This window comes from Clarias gariepinus, chromosome 6 (assembly GCF_024256425.1).
Source record: "Clarias gariepinus isolate MV-2021 ecotype Netherlands chromosome 6, CGAR_prim_01v2, whole genome shotgun sequence".
Taxonomy (NCBI): domain Eukaryota; kingdom Metazoa; phylum Chordata; class Actinopteri; order Siluriformes; family Clariidae; genus Clarias; species Clarias gariepinus.
The window spans coordinates 21,415,820-21,438,747 of NC_071105.1; the positions used below are offsets into that span (position 1 = coordinate 21,415,820).

Here is a 22,928-nt window from a genome sequence, read left to right on the forward strand (position 1 = left end):
TCGAGAATGAGTTTATCAGAGGGGCAACCCACGTTAGATGTTTTGGAGATAAAGTCAGAGAGGCCAGACTGAGGTGGTTTGGGCATGTTCAGAGGAGAGATTGTGAATATATCGGTAGAAGGATGCTGAGGTTGGAACTGCCAGGCAGGAGGTCTAGAGGAAGACCAAAGAGGAGATTTATGGATGCAGTGAGAGAGGACATGAAGTTAGTTTGTGTGAGAGAAGAGGATGCAGAGGATAGGGTTAGATGGAGGCAAATGATTCGCTGTGGCGACCCCTGAAAGGGAACAGTCGAAAGACAAAAAAGAGTATGTAACACCTTGGTCCGGGAGGAATGTTGTTTTGTTTCACTGTCTACCGAACTGTATATGCTTGAAATGATAAAAGCCTACTTGACTTGAATTAACTTGACTTGCAGTAATTTTTAATGCATGTATAGATCAGATTATAAATATTAGTTACCCAGATTGGACACACAATGAGAGTAAAGCTTTTTGCATATTTATACAGTGAAACCTTGAATTGCAAGTAACGCGGTTTGCAAGCAAAGATTTTTTTTTATAAATTTTGACTTAAAAAACGAACAAGTCTTGGTTTACAAGTACAAAGTATCATGTATCACGCATGCGCTTCTTGTCTTGTTTTGTGCTGCGGAATTGTGGATAATCATCTCCCCTGCTGGGTCTTAGTGCGTGTCTCATACTGGCATAATCAACATCTGTGCAAGCGTGTACTGTTTACTATAACACTGTGACCACGTGTGTGTATTGTTTCTTATAACACACGTGTGCGCGCATGTACTGTAAAGCAAAAGAAAGCCTCATTAAAGAGGTTAAAAGTTTTCTCCCTCTCTGTTTTAGCCTGTCGTTATCTGTGTGCACACGTGTAATTTGAAACCGTGCCTTTTCACACACACTCTCTCTCTCTCTCTTGCCTTTACACTTTCTCCACACCCCCTCTTTGCTTCACACACACACAGACACACACACACACTCTGCTCTACACAGAAACACTGCTCTGTCGCGATTCTTTTCAAAGGTAAAGTACAGGTTCATTTGTTTGTTTGTTTTACTTTACAGCAGTTATTCCGTTAGTATGCGCTCACACGAGTGTCATTAGCGATTTTCCTTGCAAATTTTTCCGACAAAACAGTCTTTCTGTTTGTGTGTGTGTGTGTGTGTGTGTGTGTGTGTGTGTGTGTTTGTGTGAAATTCAAATAAGAGAGGAGAAAGGTTTACTGTGTAAGATGAGAAGGGGGAGACTGAAAGGGCTAAAACTAAGAGTCTCCTCTTACTTTAGCTTCACACACATACACAAACATACACACACACACACACAAAGACATACACAGCGCCTGCACACATAAACAGAAACACTTACCTGTCGGAATTTATTTTTACTTTTTTTAAAGGTAAAGCGCAAGTTAATTTGTTTTATTTTTACTTTATATATTATGTAATAATTATTTTTAAGTATTTATTTTTTTGAGGCTGTGAAATGAATAATTTGAATTTCTATCATTTCTGATAGAAAATTTTGCTTTGATTCACGAGTGTTTTGAAATACGAGCCCACTTCATATTATGCTCATAATCCAAGGTTCCACTGTATTTGGTTTCTACAGTATGTTGTTTTTGTTTTTAACTTTTGTTGATTTGAGTCATTGTATTTATTGTTAATACTGAAAATATCTTGTGAATTTCATTATAAATGTACCATTATAAATAGTACATTTACAAGTATACTACTAGTACACAATATTAGTGTACTTACTACAAAAAGTATATTTAGGGATCCTACTTGAATTTTACTTAATTATTATAATAAAATCAACTATAAATCATTGTTATTGTTTTGCTAAAGGCTTCACACATTATGCGTGACAATTATTAAACTATGTCCAGTGTTATGTAGGATAGCAACATGGTGACATAGGATAACAGACTGACAGTAAGCATTAAACTAGCCTGTTTAATTACAGGCATAATATTATACTCGTAAAAATAAAACGTTAGTCCATACTTTCATCTATTACATGCTTTTTCTGTTCTTTTTGCTATTTTTGAAACCTATTTTTGTAACTGGTGTCTTTGACCTTTTCTTATTTATTTTCAGAACCTGGTGAGCATCAGTACATTATTCATCTTCTCAACACTGTCAACTAAGTGTCAAGACTAAACCAATTCACCTTGGAGGTGTGCAGTTTGGTTTTATATTATTCCTAACAAGCTTGCATAAACCAGCAGAAATGCAATATGTCAGTGAAACAATATAGTACATGTTCACAGTATTTTAAAGAAACTGTAGTTTATTTTCTAACATTTTATAGAATGGCTAATGTTACTTATTCTATTGTGGTACAAATAGAATTGTTAGTGACTTTATCCTATATTTTATAAACTTTTTAAATGTAGGAGGATGGTTAAAAGAGATTTAGTTAAATGGCAAAAAAAAAATCTAACTCCCATTTTTGTAAATTAAGTAGCAATTTCTAAGTTACAGTTCTATACTTGTATGCTAGAGGTAACACTGATTTCCCTATGGAAAAGGAAATCGACCAAGCGAAAAAATAAAAGATGTATTATTCACAAATTTCTGAACTGATAGCAACAGAGCTGGATACAGTGTCAAAAGAAATTAAGCCAACTATTTCTGTATTGACACAATTGAATCCTGAGCCTTTGTGGAGCTGAGAGTAGTGTCCTTATAAAAATACCTGAGGAGAATATACACTGAACAGCCATGATATTAAGACTGCTGAATATTGTGTAGGACTAACTTGTATTGCCAAAAAATCTGAAGTGTCTGGCACCAAGACATTAGCAGCAGATCCTTTAGGTGCTATATGTTGCAAGCTTTACCTCCATAATTTAAACTTGTTTTTTCACCAAATCCCATAGATGTGGGGAATGTGGAGGCCATAACAACAGCTTAAACTTACTGCCTCCACTGGCTTGCCATCTTCCTATATTTCATTCTGCCTCTATCTCTTCCTTAAACAAATGACACACATGCACCTGGCCATCCCTATCACAGTTCCATGCCATAAAAAAGAATTAGCTCAATTTTTAAAAAATGTTTGTCAAACTTAAATGATTAATAATTTAGATTATCAAACTAGTTGTATTATTACACAAATATAAAGAAATAATACAAAATGTGTTTTTTAAATACTGATTTAATTTATTAAGGGGAAAGAAAGTCTAAAAGTGCCTAGCCCTGTAAAAAGTATTTGCTTCCTTGAAAAATAATGAACGAACTATTATTAATGTATAAGAAATATAATGTCTTAACATGATGCTTACTCTAGTATTATTGTCCTTATTGTCTGGAGATTCCAGTTTGTGCATCAAAAAACTCACAAACATTTTGACTAACATAAAGTTAGTCTGAAATGCAGTAGCCATAAAAGAATCAGAAGATATTTCCAAACCATTCCTATCTTACCCACACTGCATTGGCTCCCAGTAAAGTTTTGCACCTTTTAAAAAAATACTATTGTTATTGTATAAAGCACTAAATGGTCTCATTTCGCAATACATGAGTGAACTTCTGGTTCATGGTCCAAAATGCCTGCTTCAATTAACAAGTGCAGGCCGTTTGTTGTATACGAGTGCATCTTGTATAATAAGGCCTACAGCAGGGGACAGAGCTTGCCAATACGAATCCTCATAGCAATAAAACAGCCTTCCAATGGCATAAAGTTTATTGATAAACTGGCATATTCTCCATCTTAGGCATTCACTCAGTGAGAGACATCTCAATGAACCTGACCCATTGTGGTCTCTGCACCTACAACTTATATCAAATACAAACCGTATCCGCCCATTTCACCCTCTGAGCTATGCGATAGATGTTGAAGTATGAATGTTGTTGAGAGGGCCATGTGTTTGTCACAAAAATAAAAGAATCCACACGGAGCATTAACAGATGTCACACAGTTCATGACTCAAACACCACTTCTTTACTCTCCGTGGACAGAAGACAAACCAGCTATGTATCTACCGTCACATACTGTATCCAGTTCTAAAAATATGCAAGTGTGCCCGTGAACTGAAATGATGCTATAATGTGCACGTGAACCTGCGAGGGGACTAGGGCGGCAGAGCAATCCTGCTGGGGACCGCAACAAAACAATTGTTCTCAGTGTGAAAATGGACTTAATTCCCTTCGGTTTGAATTCTCATCACTTACTGCTGTGGAGGATGGCCCCACATTACCTCCTTAAAGATACATATGACTGCTGAGAACAGTTCCACTTAAAAAACATTAAGATGTTTTTGGACTGCATCAAATAGTTATTTATAATTTTGCTATTTAATATTTCACAAATGTGGATAGGCTGCCTTTTGAGACCAGATTTGTAGGGCTGAGAAAATCTTCTTGAAATAATGTTCTACAAATCAACAATTTGAGTTTTAAAGTCAAAATTACTATAAAAAATATTGCAATTGCATATTGATGTCACACACACCCGCGCCGCAACTGGCACTAGGACCCGGAAGTAGTACGGTTGCAAAACAGAAAGCATAAAAGGAGACAAGATGGCGCTGCACATCACTCAGTCATTGGGTTCGCCCATGTCGGTTCAGATCGTTTCTCTGCCAATTCGTGAGTACTCACTTTCTTGGGTTTACTTTCTGTTTTTGAGTGTGTGTTAATAGTAGTGTTTCTAACAGCGCTCGATCTGGTGTTTGAATTTAGTTCCACCAAATACTCCACCAATCGGCTACGCATTGCTATTCTCGTTTCGTTGCTATCAGGGCAGGCAGCTGAGTGGGCCACGGCAGTTCTTTGCTCAGATACAGACACCGCCCATTCATATAATGAATTCACCCGCCAACTCAAGCTCACTTTTGAACACCCTGCAGGCGAGGTGGAGGCCGACACCAAGCTTTATCACCTGCGGCAGGGAGGTTTGTCCGTGAGCCGATACACAGCACAGTTTCGTACCCTCGCCGTGCAGACATCCTGGGGGGACGCCACGCTCTGGACATCCTATCACGAGGGACTGGCTTCGCGGATAAAGGACGAGCTCCGCCTGCTTCCACCTTCCCCGACACCACGCCACGACCCCCCTACCATCTTCACCACCACTCCCATTGGCTATGTCGATTCTCCACCTCCTGCCGTGAATAACACCAGAGCCGGGGAACCCATGCAATTAGGATGTGCCTCCCTGACCGCTGCAGAATAAGAACGGCGCTTCAGAGAGGGGCTCTGTGCTTATTGTGGGACAGCCGAGCACCATAGAGCCATCTGTCCACGTCGCCAGGGAAACGCCCAAGCCAGTGAGCGAAGGGAGCAGCTCGCCGGGCCACCTCCACCTCTCTGCCACAAACGGGTCACAAGTACTGCGTTCATCGATTCCGGTGCCGCAGGCAACTTCACTGACTCTCCTGCCTACCAAGACCTGGCTGAGGTGTTCTGTAAGAGACGCGCCACCCATCTCCCGCCTCATCGCCCCTACGACCTAGCGATTGACCTGCAGCCAGGCTCGGGTTCCCCCCCGCGGCCTCTACTCCCTCGCACCCACCGAGACACGGGCGATGGAGGAGTAAGTTTCGAACGCCCCCCGCCAAGGTACCATCAGGCACTCTTCCTCGCCCGCCGCCGCAGGGTTCTTCTTTGTAAAGAAAAAGGGGGGTGAACTTCGTCCATGTGTTGATTATCGGGGGCTAAACAACAATACCATCAAAAACCAACACCCACTACCTCTTACCAACTCTGCCCTGGACGCCCTCTCTGATGCCACCATTTTCACGAAGTTGGACCTTCGGAGCGCCTACAACTTGGTGCGTATAAGAGAGGGCGATGAGTGAAAGACGGCCTTTATCACACCCACTGGACATTATGAAAGTCTTGTCATTCCATTCGGACTCTGCAATGCCCCCGCCGCATTTCAAAGCTTCATCAATGACGTTCTTCGAGACATGCTGGGGCGGTGGGCATTTGCCTACCTGGACGACATAAGTTGGAGAAGTGCGCTTTTCACGAGCGCTCCACCACGTTCCTGGGCTTTGTCATCTCACCCCAGGGTGTGGCCATGGACCCGCGGAAACTGGAAGCTGTGCGTCATTGGCCCCTACCCAAGACCCTCAAGCAGCTTTAACGTTTTCTCGGGTTTGTGAATTTCTATCATCGCTTCATCCGGGACTACAATTCAGTTATCCTTATCCACCCAGACATCAACAAACCATTCGTTGTGGAGGTGGACGCTTTGGATATGGGCGCCGGAGCTGTTCTCTTCCAGAGAGTTCCAGACCAGAAGCTACACCCCTGTGGCTTTTTCTCCAAAACATTTTATCCCACTCAACAGCGATACGGAGTAGGGGACCGCGTGCTGTTGTCCATAGAGTGGAAATGGAGGAATGGGGACACTGGCTCCAGGGCGCCAGCGAGCCTTTTATCGTCTGGACCGACCACCAAAATCTGATCAACATTCAAAACAACAAACAGCTCAACCTGAGGCAGGCGCGGTGGGCTCTGTTTTTTGAACATTATAACTTCCATCTTTCTTACCGCCCGGGGTCCAAAAACACCAAGGCCGACGTCCTCTCCAGACAACATGAGGGAGCACATGGGTTCTCGAAAGACATTGTCTCGGACAGGGGGCCCCAGTTCACTGCCCGGTTCTGGATTCGTGAGTACTCACTTTCTTGGGTTTACTTTCTGTTTTTGAGTGTGTGTTAATAGGACGCAGGTTAAATTAGTGTTTTTCTCTTGCTCCCCTTCTGTGAGAGTCCTTAGACTAAATCGTGTGGTTATCCTGCCTACTCGCTTGCTTCCGCGTTTGGGTTCACCATCCACGCTACAAAGGGCTTACCGCTAAAGCTACGTCTTCTGGTCTACTCAGGTTAGTGCATGACAATTAAATAAACAGGGGTGGCCGCTACATGCTATTTAAAACATTCACCCTCCGTGCTGTTGGATTTTCAATTCTATTCGGTCAAAAGTAGTACAAAAATAACAAAAACAAAAAACAAAATAACAAAAAAAACAAATACAAGGGAAAAAAAACAAAAAACTAAATAACAAAACCGAAAACAAAATACAAAACAACACAATTCAAAAAACATTCAGAAACAAAACACCAAATGAGGAAACACAGTGACAATTTAGTCTAACCGGAAAAAAAGGTAGATATAGTTTGCGAATGAAGTTCTTATGACTGATTGGAAGAGACATCTGTCACTTAAAATGTGTAGGAAGTACTTCAGCTTCACAGACATTTAAATGCAGGTACCTCAATGTACTGTAATGTCTTGAGTGACAGATGTCTCTTTTAATTAGCAATTAGAATTTCTTAACTTACCTTTTTGGCTTAACTGAATTGTTTTTGAATTTATTTTGATTTTAAATTTTGTTATTTTGTTTTTAAATTTGTTTTTTTGTTTTCAGTTTTGTTATTTTGTTTTGCATTTCTTGGCCACTTTATAATATGCTTGTTCAACTATTTTATCTTTCAATAGTTACAGATTAGGCATGAAATCTTACGGTAAATGGTCCAAATAAATAGATTAACTGATATACGATGGTTATGTTTTCTTAGAGCACACATTTATTTAGATTACTGTCTTTAACTTGTTAACGATGGAAGTACAGCTGTAGTTGTAAGTTAAAAAAGGAATATCTTCATGACAGCTCCTTTTTTTTCTAATATTACCTGCAAGAGCACAAGAAGAAATACTAGTAAAGAAATAGTTTTATAACAATAAAAACTTGGATTACATCGTTAAACATAACTCAAATTTAATCAAATTTGTATTGTGTCATTTTTTAAAATTAATTATTTAAAATAAAATTTGTAGATTTGTAAATTATTAGCTGGATGGAAAATAATAATTTGCACTGACATGGTTGTTTGTTTTTCTAAATTTTATTGCTGAACCTGGCATACCCCTACACCTTTGAATCACAATTACAATTTGCATCTTTCAGGGTTGTTTTTTTGTGGATGTGTGTCTGTGTGTGTGCGTGTGCGTGTGTGTAAAGATGTGATATATACCTAGGGGATCCCTGCAAGATGGGACCAAGACTTTATTCAGCTTTACAAATTCATTATCACTGTTTAATAATTCTGTTTGTTCTGGGCATTATTGGCCTTTTTCTGTGATATCCCAGTAGAGTAAAAATACAAATTACTTTAGTAACACATAGAGGGTTCTGAAATTGGATAATTGGGCCCAAGATGCAGACATAAATGTGTTAATTGCTGTCAACACACTGAACTGTGCCTCTAAGTTTGTTCAAGCACTCTGTGTGCTTTTATGTGTTTGTTAGACAATGAAACCTAGCTTTGTTATAGGTAGGGTGTGCCTTAATAAATTACACTCACTTACTCACTCATCTTCTATACCGGTTTATCCTGTATTCAGGGTTGCGGGGACCTGGAGCTTATCCCAGGAGACTTAGGGCACGAGGCAGGGTACACCACTACACCATCGTGCCGCCAAAATTACACATTTAAAAGGTATTATTTGCTTTAAAAAATGTTAGCACATATAATGAACCTGGGTGATAGCTGACTGTACTCTCATAATTTCTATTAAATATATTGTATATTTAATTATTTAATTAGTCTAATTACTAATTTTAGTGATTCCAGTACTTCTTCGCTGATGGTGTATGTGTGCTTGTGTGTGTGTCTGTGTGTGTATACCTCTTCACTCTCACACCCAATGAAATCATCCTCCAAACATGCCTCTTTTCGCCCTCCTTCTCCTTCATCAAAAGATAAATCATCAAAAACCTGGGGGGAAGATTCACCCGTTTCGGCAAAGTGGGGACAAGAAAAGAAGGTAAAAACCTCCTCTTCATAATCTTCTTCAGCTTTATCCATACTAAGTGGAGTTGAAGTTTTTCTGGCAGCATTATTTCTCTTCTCAAGAATTTGCAAACCATCGAGTGAATCAAATGGAGACTGGCATACTGAAGGACTGGGAACTGGCTCAGGAGAATAGGAACTACATGTCTGATCTGTGGAACAAAAAACATGTAAAGTTTTGTATAGGCCTTAGCTGCATGTGTGTATAAGTGTGCATTACTATAATTGACTGTAAATAATAAATGGTCTGCATGGTTAGACCAGTTGTATTTTGCGCATTTAAAAAGTACTGTAGATCCCTTGTGAAAAAGTACATATTAAATTTGACAAGCATTTAAGTTTATGCATGCTCTTTCTTGAAGTACTTTAAGTAGAAGAAAAAAAACCAGTGATTTCTGTCACAAATTTGATTTAATGAAAAATACGCTGCAGTGTTCAGTCAGAGAACATTAACTGCTTGTTTCTCCTTCAGGAAACTCACATTGACTTAATGGCACAAAGCAGATCAATAATAGAGATCTAATTACTACACATAATGTTTCAGCATTCATTTTTCTTACAGAAGCTCATATTCCTTTCCTGAGTTCATTTTAATGAGCATATGCAAATAAATGGATAATCACGATAAAGCAGACTGCGATGAATGCTGTGATGCTTGCCAGAAGCTGCGGGTGAATTTATAGGACATATCCAGTGCTTTTTTCACGCAACATTTGGTAATTGCAACATTATGCTTTAATGAACTCTTAAAATATGCCTAAATGCAAGTGAAGCATCGAAACAATGCAAATTTATTATTAGTTTTATTTTTCAGTCCTTAGAGAAGACAGGGAGAGGAAAGTATGAAAAAAAAACATCATTAGCTACTAGTGTGTGAGTATGTGTGATGGGGTAGGGGAGCTTTGTGGTTTTCCCGCTGGCACACAAACAGCATCATTAGTAGATGGGGAGCACTGCTTTCGCAAGATCATAATTCAAATCCAGCTATATCAAAGCCTGTGGGGTCTGTATGCCCTTGCATTAAAGAGAAAAGACACCCAAAAAGAGGCACGCCAAAGACACCACAGAGACCAAGGTGATGAATATAGCGAGCGCATATGTGATCTATTTCAAGCAAATGCACAGCACTTAAGTACAATCGTGGGAGTGTAGAAGAACTATGATGGTAATTCTACCTTGAGTGAAGGCTGTGGCATACATGAACCTTATTTTCAAACATGACTTTTGTAAAATGTAAATGTCATGTTTCTGTTTTTGATTATAGTACCATATAGCCTTCGAAAGAAATATTCACCTAGGTATTGTAAACAGAGGGCAGCATTTGCATTATCGCCACTTGTTTATACTCAGCAAAAAAGCTTTAATTGGTTTGGCATCAACTGTTATGCTTTGGAATGGGATGGATATCATCCCCTTGAGGTGTTTAACTGGTGTTCGGTTTCCACCAATTAGCAAATGGTGTTTTTTTATGAGCTAGTCTGTTACTGTGGGTCAGTTTGCAACCTTCTATTGGAGAGTCAAATGATATCTTTATAAAGTTTTTTTTTTCTTGATCACATCCTCAAATTAATAAGTCTTCTTTCATTAAAATAATTGTACTTAGAAACCCTGTCCACTGTTAGCCAGGGCTTGTAATTGACAGATACTTACACAGTGGCAACTGAATGAAGGTCATACACCATTATGATATTAACTTTCATAAAACCAAATTATGTAAAGAAATACAGTAATTCTTTACACAGTATGAAAGCTCATTTCATAATGAGAATGCTCAAAATGATCTATCAGGCACTACTCAACCTCACCTTTTCAGTAGTCACCTAATTAAACCACAAACACTTGCAAAAGTGCTTTTCAAGTGTAGCAGTGACTCCAACTCCTCAAAAGGGCTTTGCAGATTTAAATTCACATCACGCTTTTAAAAAGACTTAATCACCTTTTCTAATTGCCTACAGTTCATGCTGGCCTGAACCCTCGAGACTTCTTTCTAACCCACACAGTATATTTAATGTCCTTTTATCACTAATGAACTTTCTCTTCGTTTTCTATCTTCTGAGGGAGGCTGGAGGTTGTCCCTCATTGCTGATCTTTAATATACATTGACAATTGAGTGGTAAAGACAACAAAAAAGAAGACAAAATCAAATGAATGGAAATTAAATTTTGCATGATGTCAAAACTTTATAGTTTATGATATTGATTAATGAAATTAATGATCACTGCACTGACCATATAATAATGGAATATTATTAGTCGCTCACCTGCTATGCGGTGATCTGTTGGCTGATCTCTGTCTATTTCTCCAGGGTTACCTTAAAACCACAGTTACATTAAACTGTTTATACTAAATCTACTGTATATTGTTGAACATTTAAATACTATGTTAATTAGAACATTTAAATACTATGTTAATTAGATTTCTCTTTACATGTAAATTATAACCTAAAACATAAACACATATCATATGTGTTGACTGAAAAAGGTGGCTTATCACCACAAATGTAATATAAACAGACTTCACATAGCATTCTAATAGCAAACTTATAAGAAGAAGACTTATAGCCTTACATGTAATCACTTTCTCTTTCCCAGCACCAGGAATCTGCTTTGACCTCCCACGCCCTATATTTTCAGACGATGCCTGCTCAGTTGGTGATTGTATCTTTAGTCTTCCACTTCTACCTATGATCATAAATACAGTAATTATGCTAGATAAATTTTTCCTTTCCATATTTTTTAGACCACAATTACAATGAAATGATTGTGACAACCTGCTATTTTGCACAAAGATCTGCAGCTGCACACCAAGTAAGCCATAACTCCTATGAAAGTTTTTATCTAAGAGTAAATATAACTATGTGGGAGTTCATTTATTATTTAGTACGCTAATTAAGCTTAATGTTGTCAACAATGCAATCTTCATTTCTTTTTCCCTCTTCAGATATTCATATATCCTTTTTTTTTACAGAACTTTAATATATGTACATTATTCTTTGCCAATACAGTAATTGTGGTTAACTGTTAAATTAAGGCAAAGTATCAGCTGTAATAAAATGCAACTAGACTCTGATAAAAAAATAAATAAATTGCAATTACCTGAATTAGGTTTGTGTTCTGTCACAGTTGCAAATAAACTGGCCTTTTTTGTAGTGAGGAGAGGGCGTCCTGTGACTTTTGAACCGAAAGCAATATGAGAGGTGTCCTGGGTTTTAGGACTCCGAGCTGCTCTTCCAGTGCTCAGCTGTTCTAGGAGTCAAAAAAAGACAGAAAGAAGTACCTTATTATTATCTATACATCATAAATGTGTAGCATAAATTAAAGAAACTTTGGGGCTATGTAGAATCAGTGCATCAAAACTTAAATTAATTATAAATTAATTATAAATTGATACAGTACATTATTGATGCATAGATGTACTGTAAATTCCTAAAACCATGTTGCACTGGCTTGACTGTGATCTATTTATGGGTATAGCATTTCACATGTGTTTTATTTTGGTATTATATATTTTGTTGTTGAAGATCAAGTTAGTCGAGCCTTGTTGACATTATGGACTTTGACACAGGGTCATATTGTACTAAAAAAAGTGAAAAAAAAAAAACACTAAAAACAAAAAACACTCTAAGAAAAATAAAACAAACAAACATACTGTTGCTGTATACTGCAACAAGTCAATGCAGGGTGCAGGAGCTGTAATATATTGTGAATCTTTTAAAGTAATAATAATAATAATAATAATAATAATAATAATAATTATTATTATTATTATTATTATTATAAAATATTTAAATTAAAAAATTAAAAAAGACCTCAGTGTGTAGCCTGTCTTGGTTACCTTTCTTCATTCTGTCTTCTATTCTCTTACAAAAAAATGAGAAAAAAAGGACTTTGCTTTGTGTTGTTTCAAATATAAGTTTTACAGTATCAAGTGGTCATATATATTTTTGAGCAGTGTTATCCAGGGATTGCTAATTTGAAATGTAAAATAAAATCAGCAGAATACATTTAAAGAGGATATGTAAATCTGTTGCAAAAATGTGGAAGAAACCACATTAATTGCATGATGAAGCATGTCCAAATAAAACAACTATTTTTATTTTCTTCAATCATAGACTAAATCTGCAGTACTAATTGTGTCCTTAACAGTGTAAAGCATTTTTTTCAACCCCAAATACTGATTGAATATAGCCAGTGTATTTTAGCCTTTGATGTGTCTTGCATGTTATGTACTGTATACATAACATGCAATATAATAATACATTATATTACATTATAATACATTATATTTTATTTATATATATTAATACATATCTGTTAAGAGTAAAGAGCAAAATTAATTAATTAATTTGTTAATAAGCTGTTTACAGTTTATATTTAGACAATGCTGTAAAGGCTGTAAGCTCACTGTTAGGAAAATAAGCGTAATGGAATATGTGATCATATAGTATAAGCCTTAAGGGAATCAAATGATTGGATGCAAAATATTAATTTTAGCAATTTTGTTGCAACTCAACCAAATTTATATTTTCATCTGTTGTTGGAACCACTAAAGCAATATTATACAACAGTTACACCTGATCTAACAATCTAATTGGACAAAAAGACGAGTGGTGTTACCGTCCATTATGTGTATCATTCCACGTCCCAGGTGTTCTACAATAGTAAATTACTTTGCATCCGTGATGTTTTATTAATCCCAAATCCCACTGTAACCCTAATCAAAGGCACTAATTGGTGTCTTACACAAGTGATTGTACACCCTAGTACACTAGTTTTCTATTTAAAACTATTTGGGATTCAGCCCAGAACCTGGAAATTAACGGAGCTGATGTTCTGAAGCAGAATATGAGAAAATATAACGACTTCCTTGGCGATCCTGCTTACCTTTTTGTTACATAGTACTGGTAAAAATTTTAAACTAATTTCACCCTGTAAATTACATTAACTGGGTCGCTGCCCGTCAGTCACCAGCTTCGACAGTTAGGGTAATACCTGGTCAAATAAACAAACAAATTATAATTTGTTGATAAGAAATGGTCATCAAAACCCTTTGTGCCACAGTCAATCAGACCTCAATGTTGCAAAATAATCTCAATGCCATTTTATCTGAGTCATTTTAACGTTCAAAAACAAGCTTTCATGACATTGTCACAACGTTGAACGTTACCATAATATTGTTACAACAAAATTACAACAGTCATCCAACATTAGGGGTTCTGCTGGGCTGTGTGTTTTTAAATTGGCATCAACCTACAATCAGTGAGGTCTGATTGACTGTGGCCCAAAACAGTTTTGATATGGAATAGCTAAGAAACAGTAATATTTTGCCTAAGGGCTCACTTGGTACTTTGCCTGTCCCTCTACATTCTAAGTAGAACGAACATACAGTGTTTTTGCCTCTCAGAAAAGACCTTTTAAGAATTTAGTAACCCTTAAAATTATGAACCTTTAAAACCCCTAAAAAATTTAGAAGAACGTCTTTTGTAAGAATATAGACATTATTTACATGTAAGCTTTTTTTTTTTTTTTTAAAAAAAAAAGGCCAGCCTGCTTTGCTTTGTAAACTGCTACTGCCACAGGAGAGTAAATGACAACTGAAAAAAGAGAAATGTAAAAATAAAAGTAAGGGCAGGTGCACGACCAAGGAGACAAGCTAAAAGCCCACTACCAATAAAGACATGCCAACAAGTCCACGAGTTGGAAAAAGTGTGAGGGCTCGCTGAGAGATTTAAGACGTTTCTGACAATTCCCAATGAGCAAAATCAGTCAGAACCATGGGCACAACGTCATTTGTAGCAATTCAAGTACATTTTATTGTTGTTGTTAATTCTTAATTAGTCAAAAAGCATAGTTATAAATTATTTTTACAAACCCAAAATTTACTATCTAGGAAAATTTTAATATCGGATAATTTTCACTATTGGAGACTCATGGTGTCACACTCTAATCAGCTAATTAATATTTATAAATCCACGCACATTAATAAATAGTTGAATGGAAGGAAAAAAATGTGGTTGAAAAAGGTCCACCAGCAACAGGGATAACCGCAGCCTTTAAGAGTATTGTGAAATGAAGCTTATTCAAGAATTTGGAAAAGATTCACAAGGAGTTTCATATCCGAGCAAGTCAGCTAATTAAATCTATTAGTTAGCTAGCTGGTTTTGGTAACGTGTGTTGTTAATTTATGTTGTGTTGTTAATTTATGTTGTTGCATCTATGTAGCACCTTGGTCCTGGAGGAACTTTGTTTCGTTTCACTGTGTACTGAACTTTTATATGGTTGGAATGACAATAAAAGCCTACTTGACTTGACCTGAGTCGACTGCAGCTGTAGTCTGTGCTTCAAGAGCCACTACGCACAGACATACCCAGGACATGGGCTACAACTGTTGCGTTCCTTGTGTCAAGCAGAGCTCAAGTAAACCAGAAGCAGTGTCAAAGGCATCTTACCTTAGCTAAGAACAAAAAGGACTGGACTGTGGGCCAAAGTCTGCTTTTCATATGAAAGTAAATTTTGCATTTCATTTGCAAATCAAGGTGCCAGAGTCGGGAGGAAAAGAGAAGAGGCACAGAATCCAAGTTTGCTTAAGGTCCAGTGTAAAGTTTGCACAGTTAGTGGTGGTTTGGGGAGCCCTGTCATCTAATGGTGTTGGTCCACTGTATTTTATCAGGTCCAAGGAAAGCACAGCCATCTACCAGGAAGTTTTAGAGCACATTATGCTACCCTCTGCTGACCAGCTTTATGGAGATTTTCTGCAGGATTTGCCAAAAATACTAATACCTTGTTAAGGACCATGGTATCCCTGTCCTTAATTGGCCCAGAAAACTCGCCCAACCTAAAGCCCATAGAGAATCTATGGGGTATTGTGAAGAGGAGGATGCAAGACACCAGACCCAACAACGCAGAAGAGCTGAAGGCCGCTATCAGAGCAACCTGGGCTTCCATAACACCTTAGCAGTGCCACAGACTGATCACCTCTATTCCACGCCGAATTGCTGCAGTAATTTATGCAAGGGGATCCCGACTATGTATTGAGTCCTGTACATGTTCATACTTTTCAGTAGTCCATTTCTGTGTTTAAAATAATTTTCTTTTGTAATTGGTCTTAAATAATATTAAAATTTTCTGAGATACTTGAATTGTGGGTTTTTATTAGATAAGGTAGATAGGGTTTTTAGTAACCATAATTAACAAAAATTAAAACCATAATTAGTAAGCCATAATTACCAAAAATTAAAACAATTAAATACTTGAATTGAATTACTGAAATCAATGAACTTTTTTGATGATATTCAAATTTATTGAGATGTACTTGTATATACTGTATATATTGGCTAAGAAAGCATATATGTTAACCTCACTGGCCTTAATTTGCAGCATAAAAATTAAAAAATAAAAATGACCAAAGTAAAAAAAAAAAGTTTTTATTTGCCAAGTATTTCTATGAATGCCCTAAAAAATCTAATAAATAAAATAATAGTTATTGAAAACAGCCAAACAAAAAAATTGTCACGTTAGAATATGACATTTCTAAGCTGTTGTGAGTCAAATTCTGTAGTTATTGTCATTATTAAGCTGAGAGGTGTGAGAGCCATCACATCCCTCCTTCAGTTACAAAAGAGGTCTGCTACTAGTTGATTAGTGAAAAAGAGACAGTCATAAATCAGGGAGTCCTAAACAAACTGAAAAGGGAAGTGATAGAGTGAAAGAATCAATTGTAATTCTATAATAAGAGGAAGAAGAATTCAGTACTGATGCTTCTTTGTTGAAGAACGAATATTTTAGTAAAATTGTTGAACTTCAGATCTCCTGATACCTGACAAGCAAGTAATATGAGCTGTATGAATATTGTACATTGTTTTGTATTTTTTTTTTTATTTAATCTTGGTTATACTGTATCAGTTACTGAGGTCATTTAATGTTGTATATATTTTCTTTTCAAGGCCCTTTTATCATTTACTATGTCGAGGCAACAGGGGCATGGTCGGGTGTCACCTACAGATGGAGAGGGGTGGGTAACGCCAGCAGGTAACATGTAATGCTTTTCACCTGTGGCTCACTAATGTGTTTATTTATTAGTGTACTGTACAGTACAACAACATGTACAGTATAGTGTATAACAACATGTACAGTAGGTGTGTGTGCGCTTGCTGGCATGCATGTGTTTAACTCAAAGTTTCACAATGAGAACTAAAAAAATAATAAAAAGACTGCCAACCCAAACTGAACCTGCCTGCCTCTGTCCATCATGACGACTGTCCAGATTTTACAGCTTTGTTCACTGCAAAGTATTTTAGCCAGCTTACTATGTAACCTACAGTTTTGATGTTTCACCAGATACTGTAAACCACAAAACATCTGTAATACTGAGCGAACCTAGCAACTAATTACATCCTCAGTCTTATAAATATCTGGACAAAACTAATTGATTTGTCACTACTCCGTTGGTGTCATTACTCTACTTAGTGTGCATTATGTAGTTTGGGTAGCAGCCTTGAATTTTTTCCCAATGTGTATTGACTTGGCACTCACAGTAATGAGATTAATCTGTGTGGTGGGTAAAAGCACAGCACAACCCCTGTTAGAGGATGTTCTATAGCAAAATCTTGTAGCATTTTTCTTCCACAGACAAGAATCTACAATAATCTTCTATCCAGCAGATGTAAACATGTGTAAACATAATGTAAACATTCATTAGAAATCAGCTATTTTGTTTATGAACTTTATTATATTTTGTTATAGGATAAAAGATTTTCACAGTTACCAGTTTCAGAGCTGATAGATACACTTCTCAGATCAGCTGGTCTCAGTCTCTCCATACTTATTATCTGTGTAACGTGCGGAACCTCAGAAGGAAACTGACAACTTCTTGGAATCTCCTCTGTAGAATAATGTTTTATGTCAAAAGGATCTAGAATTAAAAGCATATGCAAACAATTTTATGTTATGAGTTGAAGAAGTCTCTAAAACAAATACTGAATATATTTATATTTTTATACAAGCAATAAAGCTGCCTAATGCAACTAATACATATAGTTTAGCTTTAATTGAATTAATTTCACTAGCCTTTGTCTACATGGTCTTCAGGTTCAGTCCTCATGGTAAAGATGCGCCTGACCTTACAGCAGGCTGAAATGACAATGCCATCCAGAGACAGGAACGTAGCTCCTTTGAACAGCTCAGCGGTGAATGAGCCCAGGTCAATGCACAGGTTACACCACTAAGTACATTTCAAAGCAATATGTTAAAGCTCATTTTAATGCTGGAGCATTTGAGTGATGCTGGCTGTATTGTAACACATCTGAGCACTCACAATGTTTCGTTGGAGGCAGATAAGCGGTATTCTGGCATGCAGAGGAGTAGCTGAGAACTCCTTATGGATTGTGGACAAGTAGAGCCTTCTCTTCAAGTGCTGTTGATCTGTTACACTTAAAGAGGTAAAGGACTTTTAAAAATAGGAACTTACTTGGAAAGCAGTTTTAATTGTTTTCCTTTGTGTGTGTGTCCTGGGGGCACCCATAAGTGTGTGAATAGATTCAATCTACATGCTAATTCACAATTAGTAAATCTCATTTATCTTTTCTGCTTTTCAGGGGGAAAAAGGTATCTAAAGGTAATATCAGTGTGCTTATGTACTGATTGAAGAATGTGTGTTTATGTTTGTGTTTATATGAAACACAGATAGACCACAAGGAATTTGTGTATGTATGTATGTGTGTGTGTGTGTGTGTGTGTGTGTGTGTGTGTGTGTGTGTGTGTGTGTGTGTGTGTGACACCTACAGAAGCTCAGTTGAGAAGTCTTTACCAGGAGGAATATTCACCTGCAGGACCAAGAACGTCTGAATCAGGCCAACTGGAAAAATTAGATATATAGACTTAAACCAGGTCAGCCAAATGGGACATAAATGGTTTTAAATGAAAAAGCTCTCATATATAATAAATGCTGATATGGATTAGCCACCAAATAAAGTTTTTTTTAAATAAATGACAGCCAGATTGCACAGGTTACACATTTAATTATTAAACAAATTAAACAAACAAATAAATGACTTTAATTTGGAGAGTCTGGAACTGACACAAGGACATGCAACCATGTAAAAAAAAAGTAAAGAAATTTTTAGAAAGCTAATTTAGGCATCTTGGATCTGTGTGCATGGAGTTTGCATATTTTCCAAGTACAGTTAAACCTTGGATTGCGAGCATAATTTGTTCCAGAAGTATGCTTGTATATCAAAGCACTCATATATCAAAATTAATCTACCTATAAGAAATCATAGAAACTCTTATTTATTCCACAAGCCAAAAATATTTATATGTTGCATTCATATTCATATGCTGTTCCTAAGGCAAACCTTCCATTTTATCCGGGGTTGGGACCGGAACTGCATCCAGTGGGTGGGGCTTAGACATTGACAGGGAAACAGATCCAGTCCTCCTGCATGGTAGGTGAGAAACCTACCACTGAGCCACCAATGCCCCCAACCCAAAAGTATTCATATAAAAATAATGAGTACAAAATGTTAAGTAAAAATAAAAAATACAAAAATAGTTGCAAGCAACGATGAGCAGGCTCAATCACCAGGACACACATTAAGCGAATCACTGCTTCTGACAGAGAGAGAAACTGAATCTTTAATAAGGAACCTCTTTAAAGACACTTGCTTTTGTTTTACTTGCGCACACACTCACACGCACACACACACACACACACACACACACACAATGTTACACACATAACAATGTTATAATAAACAGTAAGTGTGCCCATGGATGTACAAGTGACACACACACCGAGACTGAGCATGGGGGACAATTAGCCACAATCCCACAGTGTGCAAGAGAGAAGAAACATTAGTTGTTATTACATGACAGTCGACTGACAAAGCGCATGCGTATTACTCGTATGTCAAAGCCTCACTTTATCAAGTTTAAATTTATTTTTAAATTTTGCTTATCTTGCAAAACACTCGCAGACCAAGTTACTTGCAATTCCACTACTTGGTAGATTTTATCTCTGGGTATTCAACCAGTTGTTGAATAGTTGGCTAATTGACATTCCCAAATTGCCCGTAGTGTGTGTGCGTGCGTGTGTGTGTGTGTGTGTGTGTGGTCATGTGGTATAAAAAAAGAAGCAGTATAGAAGTGGTATAGAATATGAATGAATGAATGAATGAATGAATGATTTAAGTACAGTCTTCTAACTCTACTTACGAGCCGTCTTTCCATCTTTAGGTAACTGCATCCTATGTGTTTGACTGCTTCCTTCGAGGCTGTACAAAAATCCTTTAATTTCTTTATCAAACATCTGTTAAAGAAAGAAAAAAAAAGAAACAAAACATTGGCAAGGAAAAATACACCATGAATAAATTTTCATACACAGATTGGACATATGTGCTTATGTACTATTGTTTTTAAGTTCATAAAATCTGGAGTTTCTGTTGTTACTGACAATTAAAGTGACAACTGGCAATGCCTAAGTCTTACCTTAATTACTGATGACTGACCACTAATTTTCCATTTTGCCACTGGATCTTTTCCTTGTGCACTGAAGACCTCGACAACGGCACCACCCTTGAACATCACAAACAAACAAAAACTTAAGCAAAATCCGGCCAGTTTCGTGTAAACAATACTCGCTGTGTGAGAGCAGCCTTACCTGATACTCGTTCTTGAACATTTCTAGATGTTTCCACAGTCAGTGATCTTCCTAAAACGGTAGGCCTACTGTATATAACGACAATGTTCAATTCGGACTGAGCAGTAAAACACAGCTATGTTGGCTGTATTTGCCTTCTTAACGAAGACATTTTTTAAAGTGTATACAGACAGATTTACATTAAAAAGCGTTAACGTTAACTAACTTCAGTGACTGATTACATGATCTCACCGCAATGAAAACCACAAACAAGCAAACAATAATACTAACTCGCCTACTCGACGCTACACAACGTGTTCAAACGGTTTTAAATGGGCTATCCCTGCTATGTATATTAAAATATATATTTAACATATTAGAAACAAAAGGAAAAATTTGAGGAACTGAATGAAGCTCACAGTGCGCAGGTGCTGTAGTAGCAAGACCGTTCCCATGCCAACGCGACGCTAAACAGCAGCATAGCGCGTGCACGCAAGGTAACGACTCGTTCATAGAGTCATTTAATTTGGTTCAGAGTCGACTCTTTTTGCAAACTGTTAAAGTTTTGCTCTACCGTCAAAATAGAATTTATAACGCATCATAGTCAGGATGTAGCACCCTACTCATCACGTTGTACATTTGCATATTGCTTACACGTTGCACATTTTTTGTTCTCGTTTACACACTGCTCTTTTCACACAAATGAGGAATAACTGCACTCAGAGTGATAGAGACATCATTCCTTCTGCACAGTCTGCAATTTATACTGCATAATTTATCCTACATAATTTATACACTTTAACACTTTACGTACTTCTATTTTAATTCTATTATATTTAGCAACCTTGTAAAATATTACATTTTAAATTGTTTATATATTCTTTAAAATGTAGATTCTTATTACTCTATAGGATATTTCATGTAAAAATCTAAACAACTGTTTAGGTGTCACTGCAAGGCTGTGCTTTCATGTTTAACATGTTTATCGCGTGGAATTTAATTGCACACTCATAAGTGTGTTTTAAAAATGTACAGCGCCATCTGTTGAATATTGAGATGAACTTGCATTTTTTTTTCAAAGTCTTCCAGTTAAATTTCAAATTAGCATACCTTCTTTTCTCATGTGCCGATGAAACAAAGCCTATAAGTAATCTCTCAAGCTCGGCCAAAACCCTATTAACATTTGTTCAGAAGTTTTTATGTGATGCGTGCACAAACAGACAAAAAATCCAAAAAACATCTTGATGTGTTCTATTACTCATCTTATGTTCCCCCACCTCACGTCAACAAACCTGAGTGATCAATAAGAGTGGGGAAGGCAGCATCTAAACATACCAGTTTACCTTAATAATCTATGTTCGATTATCTATAATCGAGTCCCCTAGATCTGCCCCTTTACCCAAGACAAATCTATTTATAAAAATGCTTGAATAAATAAATAGGGTTTTAGCCTGGACTTAAACATTGAGACTGTGTCTAAGTCCCGAACATTATTTGGAAGACTATTCCGTAATTTTGAGGGTGCCTTATGAGTGGAAAAGAAGTGTCTTAGTTCCAATTTTTAAGAACATCAGAGATGTACAGAGCTGTACTAACTACAGAGACATAAAGTTGATGAGCCACACTATGAAGTTATGTGAAAGAGTAGTTTAAGCTAGGTTGAGAAGAGAGTGACAATCTTTGAGCAGAAGTACGGTTTATTCAAGTAAGAATTTCCACAGATGAGATGTTTGCTTTGAGAATGTATTGAAAATGAAAAGTATATTAGAGGGACAGTGCAGGTAGGACAGAGTGGGGACAAAGTTAAAGAGGACAGATTAAGATGGTTTGGACATGTTTACAGGAGGGATGAGGGGTACATTCGGAGGAGAATGTTAGAGATGGAGCTGCCAGGCAGGAGGAAAAAAGGAAGGCCCAAGAGGAGGTTATGGATGTGGTAAGGGTGGACATGTGGGAGGTTGGAGTGACAAGGGAAGATGTGGTAACAAATGGTCTGCTGTTGCAACCCCTAACGGGGGCAGCCGAAAGAAGAAGAATATAAAGAAGAAGGAATGCTTTTTTCTCATTATTATATACATAATACTTTAAATGACAAAGTAAAAACAGTGTTTATTTTAATAAATTTGTTAATTAAAAAATATCAGGGATCCAACTCCTATCAGTGGTCCATGAGATGCTTTTATAACTTGATTGGAGTCAATCTGTTCCTAATAGAATTTATTTGACATGATTCGGAAAGAACATACCAGTCTATATAAAGTTCCACAAAAGACAGTGCATGTCAGAGTGAAAGCAAAGACATGGGGTTGAGGGAATTGTCTGTATACTGTGAGACAGGATTGTGTCAGGACACAGATCTGGGAAAGGATACAATAAAATGTCTGCAACATTTTATTGTATCTGCCCAAAACTGCCCAAAAGCAGTGTAGCCTCCATCATTCACACATGGAAGAAATTTGTAAAAAAAC

At 37.1% G+C, this 22,928-nt stretch overlaps 1 protein-coding gene across 1 annotated transcript in view; it reads right to left on the reverse strand.

The window, feature by feature from the left end:
- cfap20dc (CFAP20 domain containing) overlaps nucleotides 1-20,631 on the reverse strand; it is a 35,007-nt gene extending 14,376 nt beyond the window's left edge. Inside the window, exons 1-11 of the mRNA XM_053499328.1 lie at nucleotides 20,482-20,631; nucleotides 20,310-20,396; nucleotides 20,037-20,130; nucleotides 18,606-18,678; nucleotides 18,139-18,253; nucleotides 17,892-18,045; nucleotides 17,590-17,736; nucleotides 11,922-12,071; nucleotides 11,394-11,507; nucleotides 11,087-11,137; nucleotides 8,662-8,978 (exon numbers count right to left, since the gene is read on the reverse strand). Coding sequence (XP_053355303.1) covers nucleotides 8,662-8,978; nucleotides 11,087-11,137; nucleotides 11,394-11,507; nucleotides 11,922-12,071; nucleotides 17,590-17,736; nucleotides 17,892-18,045; nucleotides 18,139-18,253; nucleotides 18,606-18,678; nucleotides 20,037-20,130; nucleotides 20,310-20,396; nucleotides 20,482-20,502 — 1,323 coding nt within the window. The 5' untranslated portion in view covers nucleotides 20,503-20,631. The remainder of the gene's footprint in view (nucleotides 1-8,661; nucleotides 8,979-11,086; nucleotides 11,138-11,393; nucleotides 11,508-11,921; nucleotides 12,072-17,589; nucleotides 17,737-17,891; nucleotides 18,046-18,138; nucleotides 18,254-18,605; nucleotides 18,679-20,036; nucleotides 20,131-20,309; nucleotides 20,397-20,481) is intronic.
- Between the last annotated feature and the right edge of the window lie 2,297 nt (nucleotides 20,632-22,928).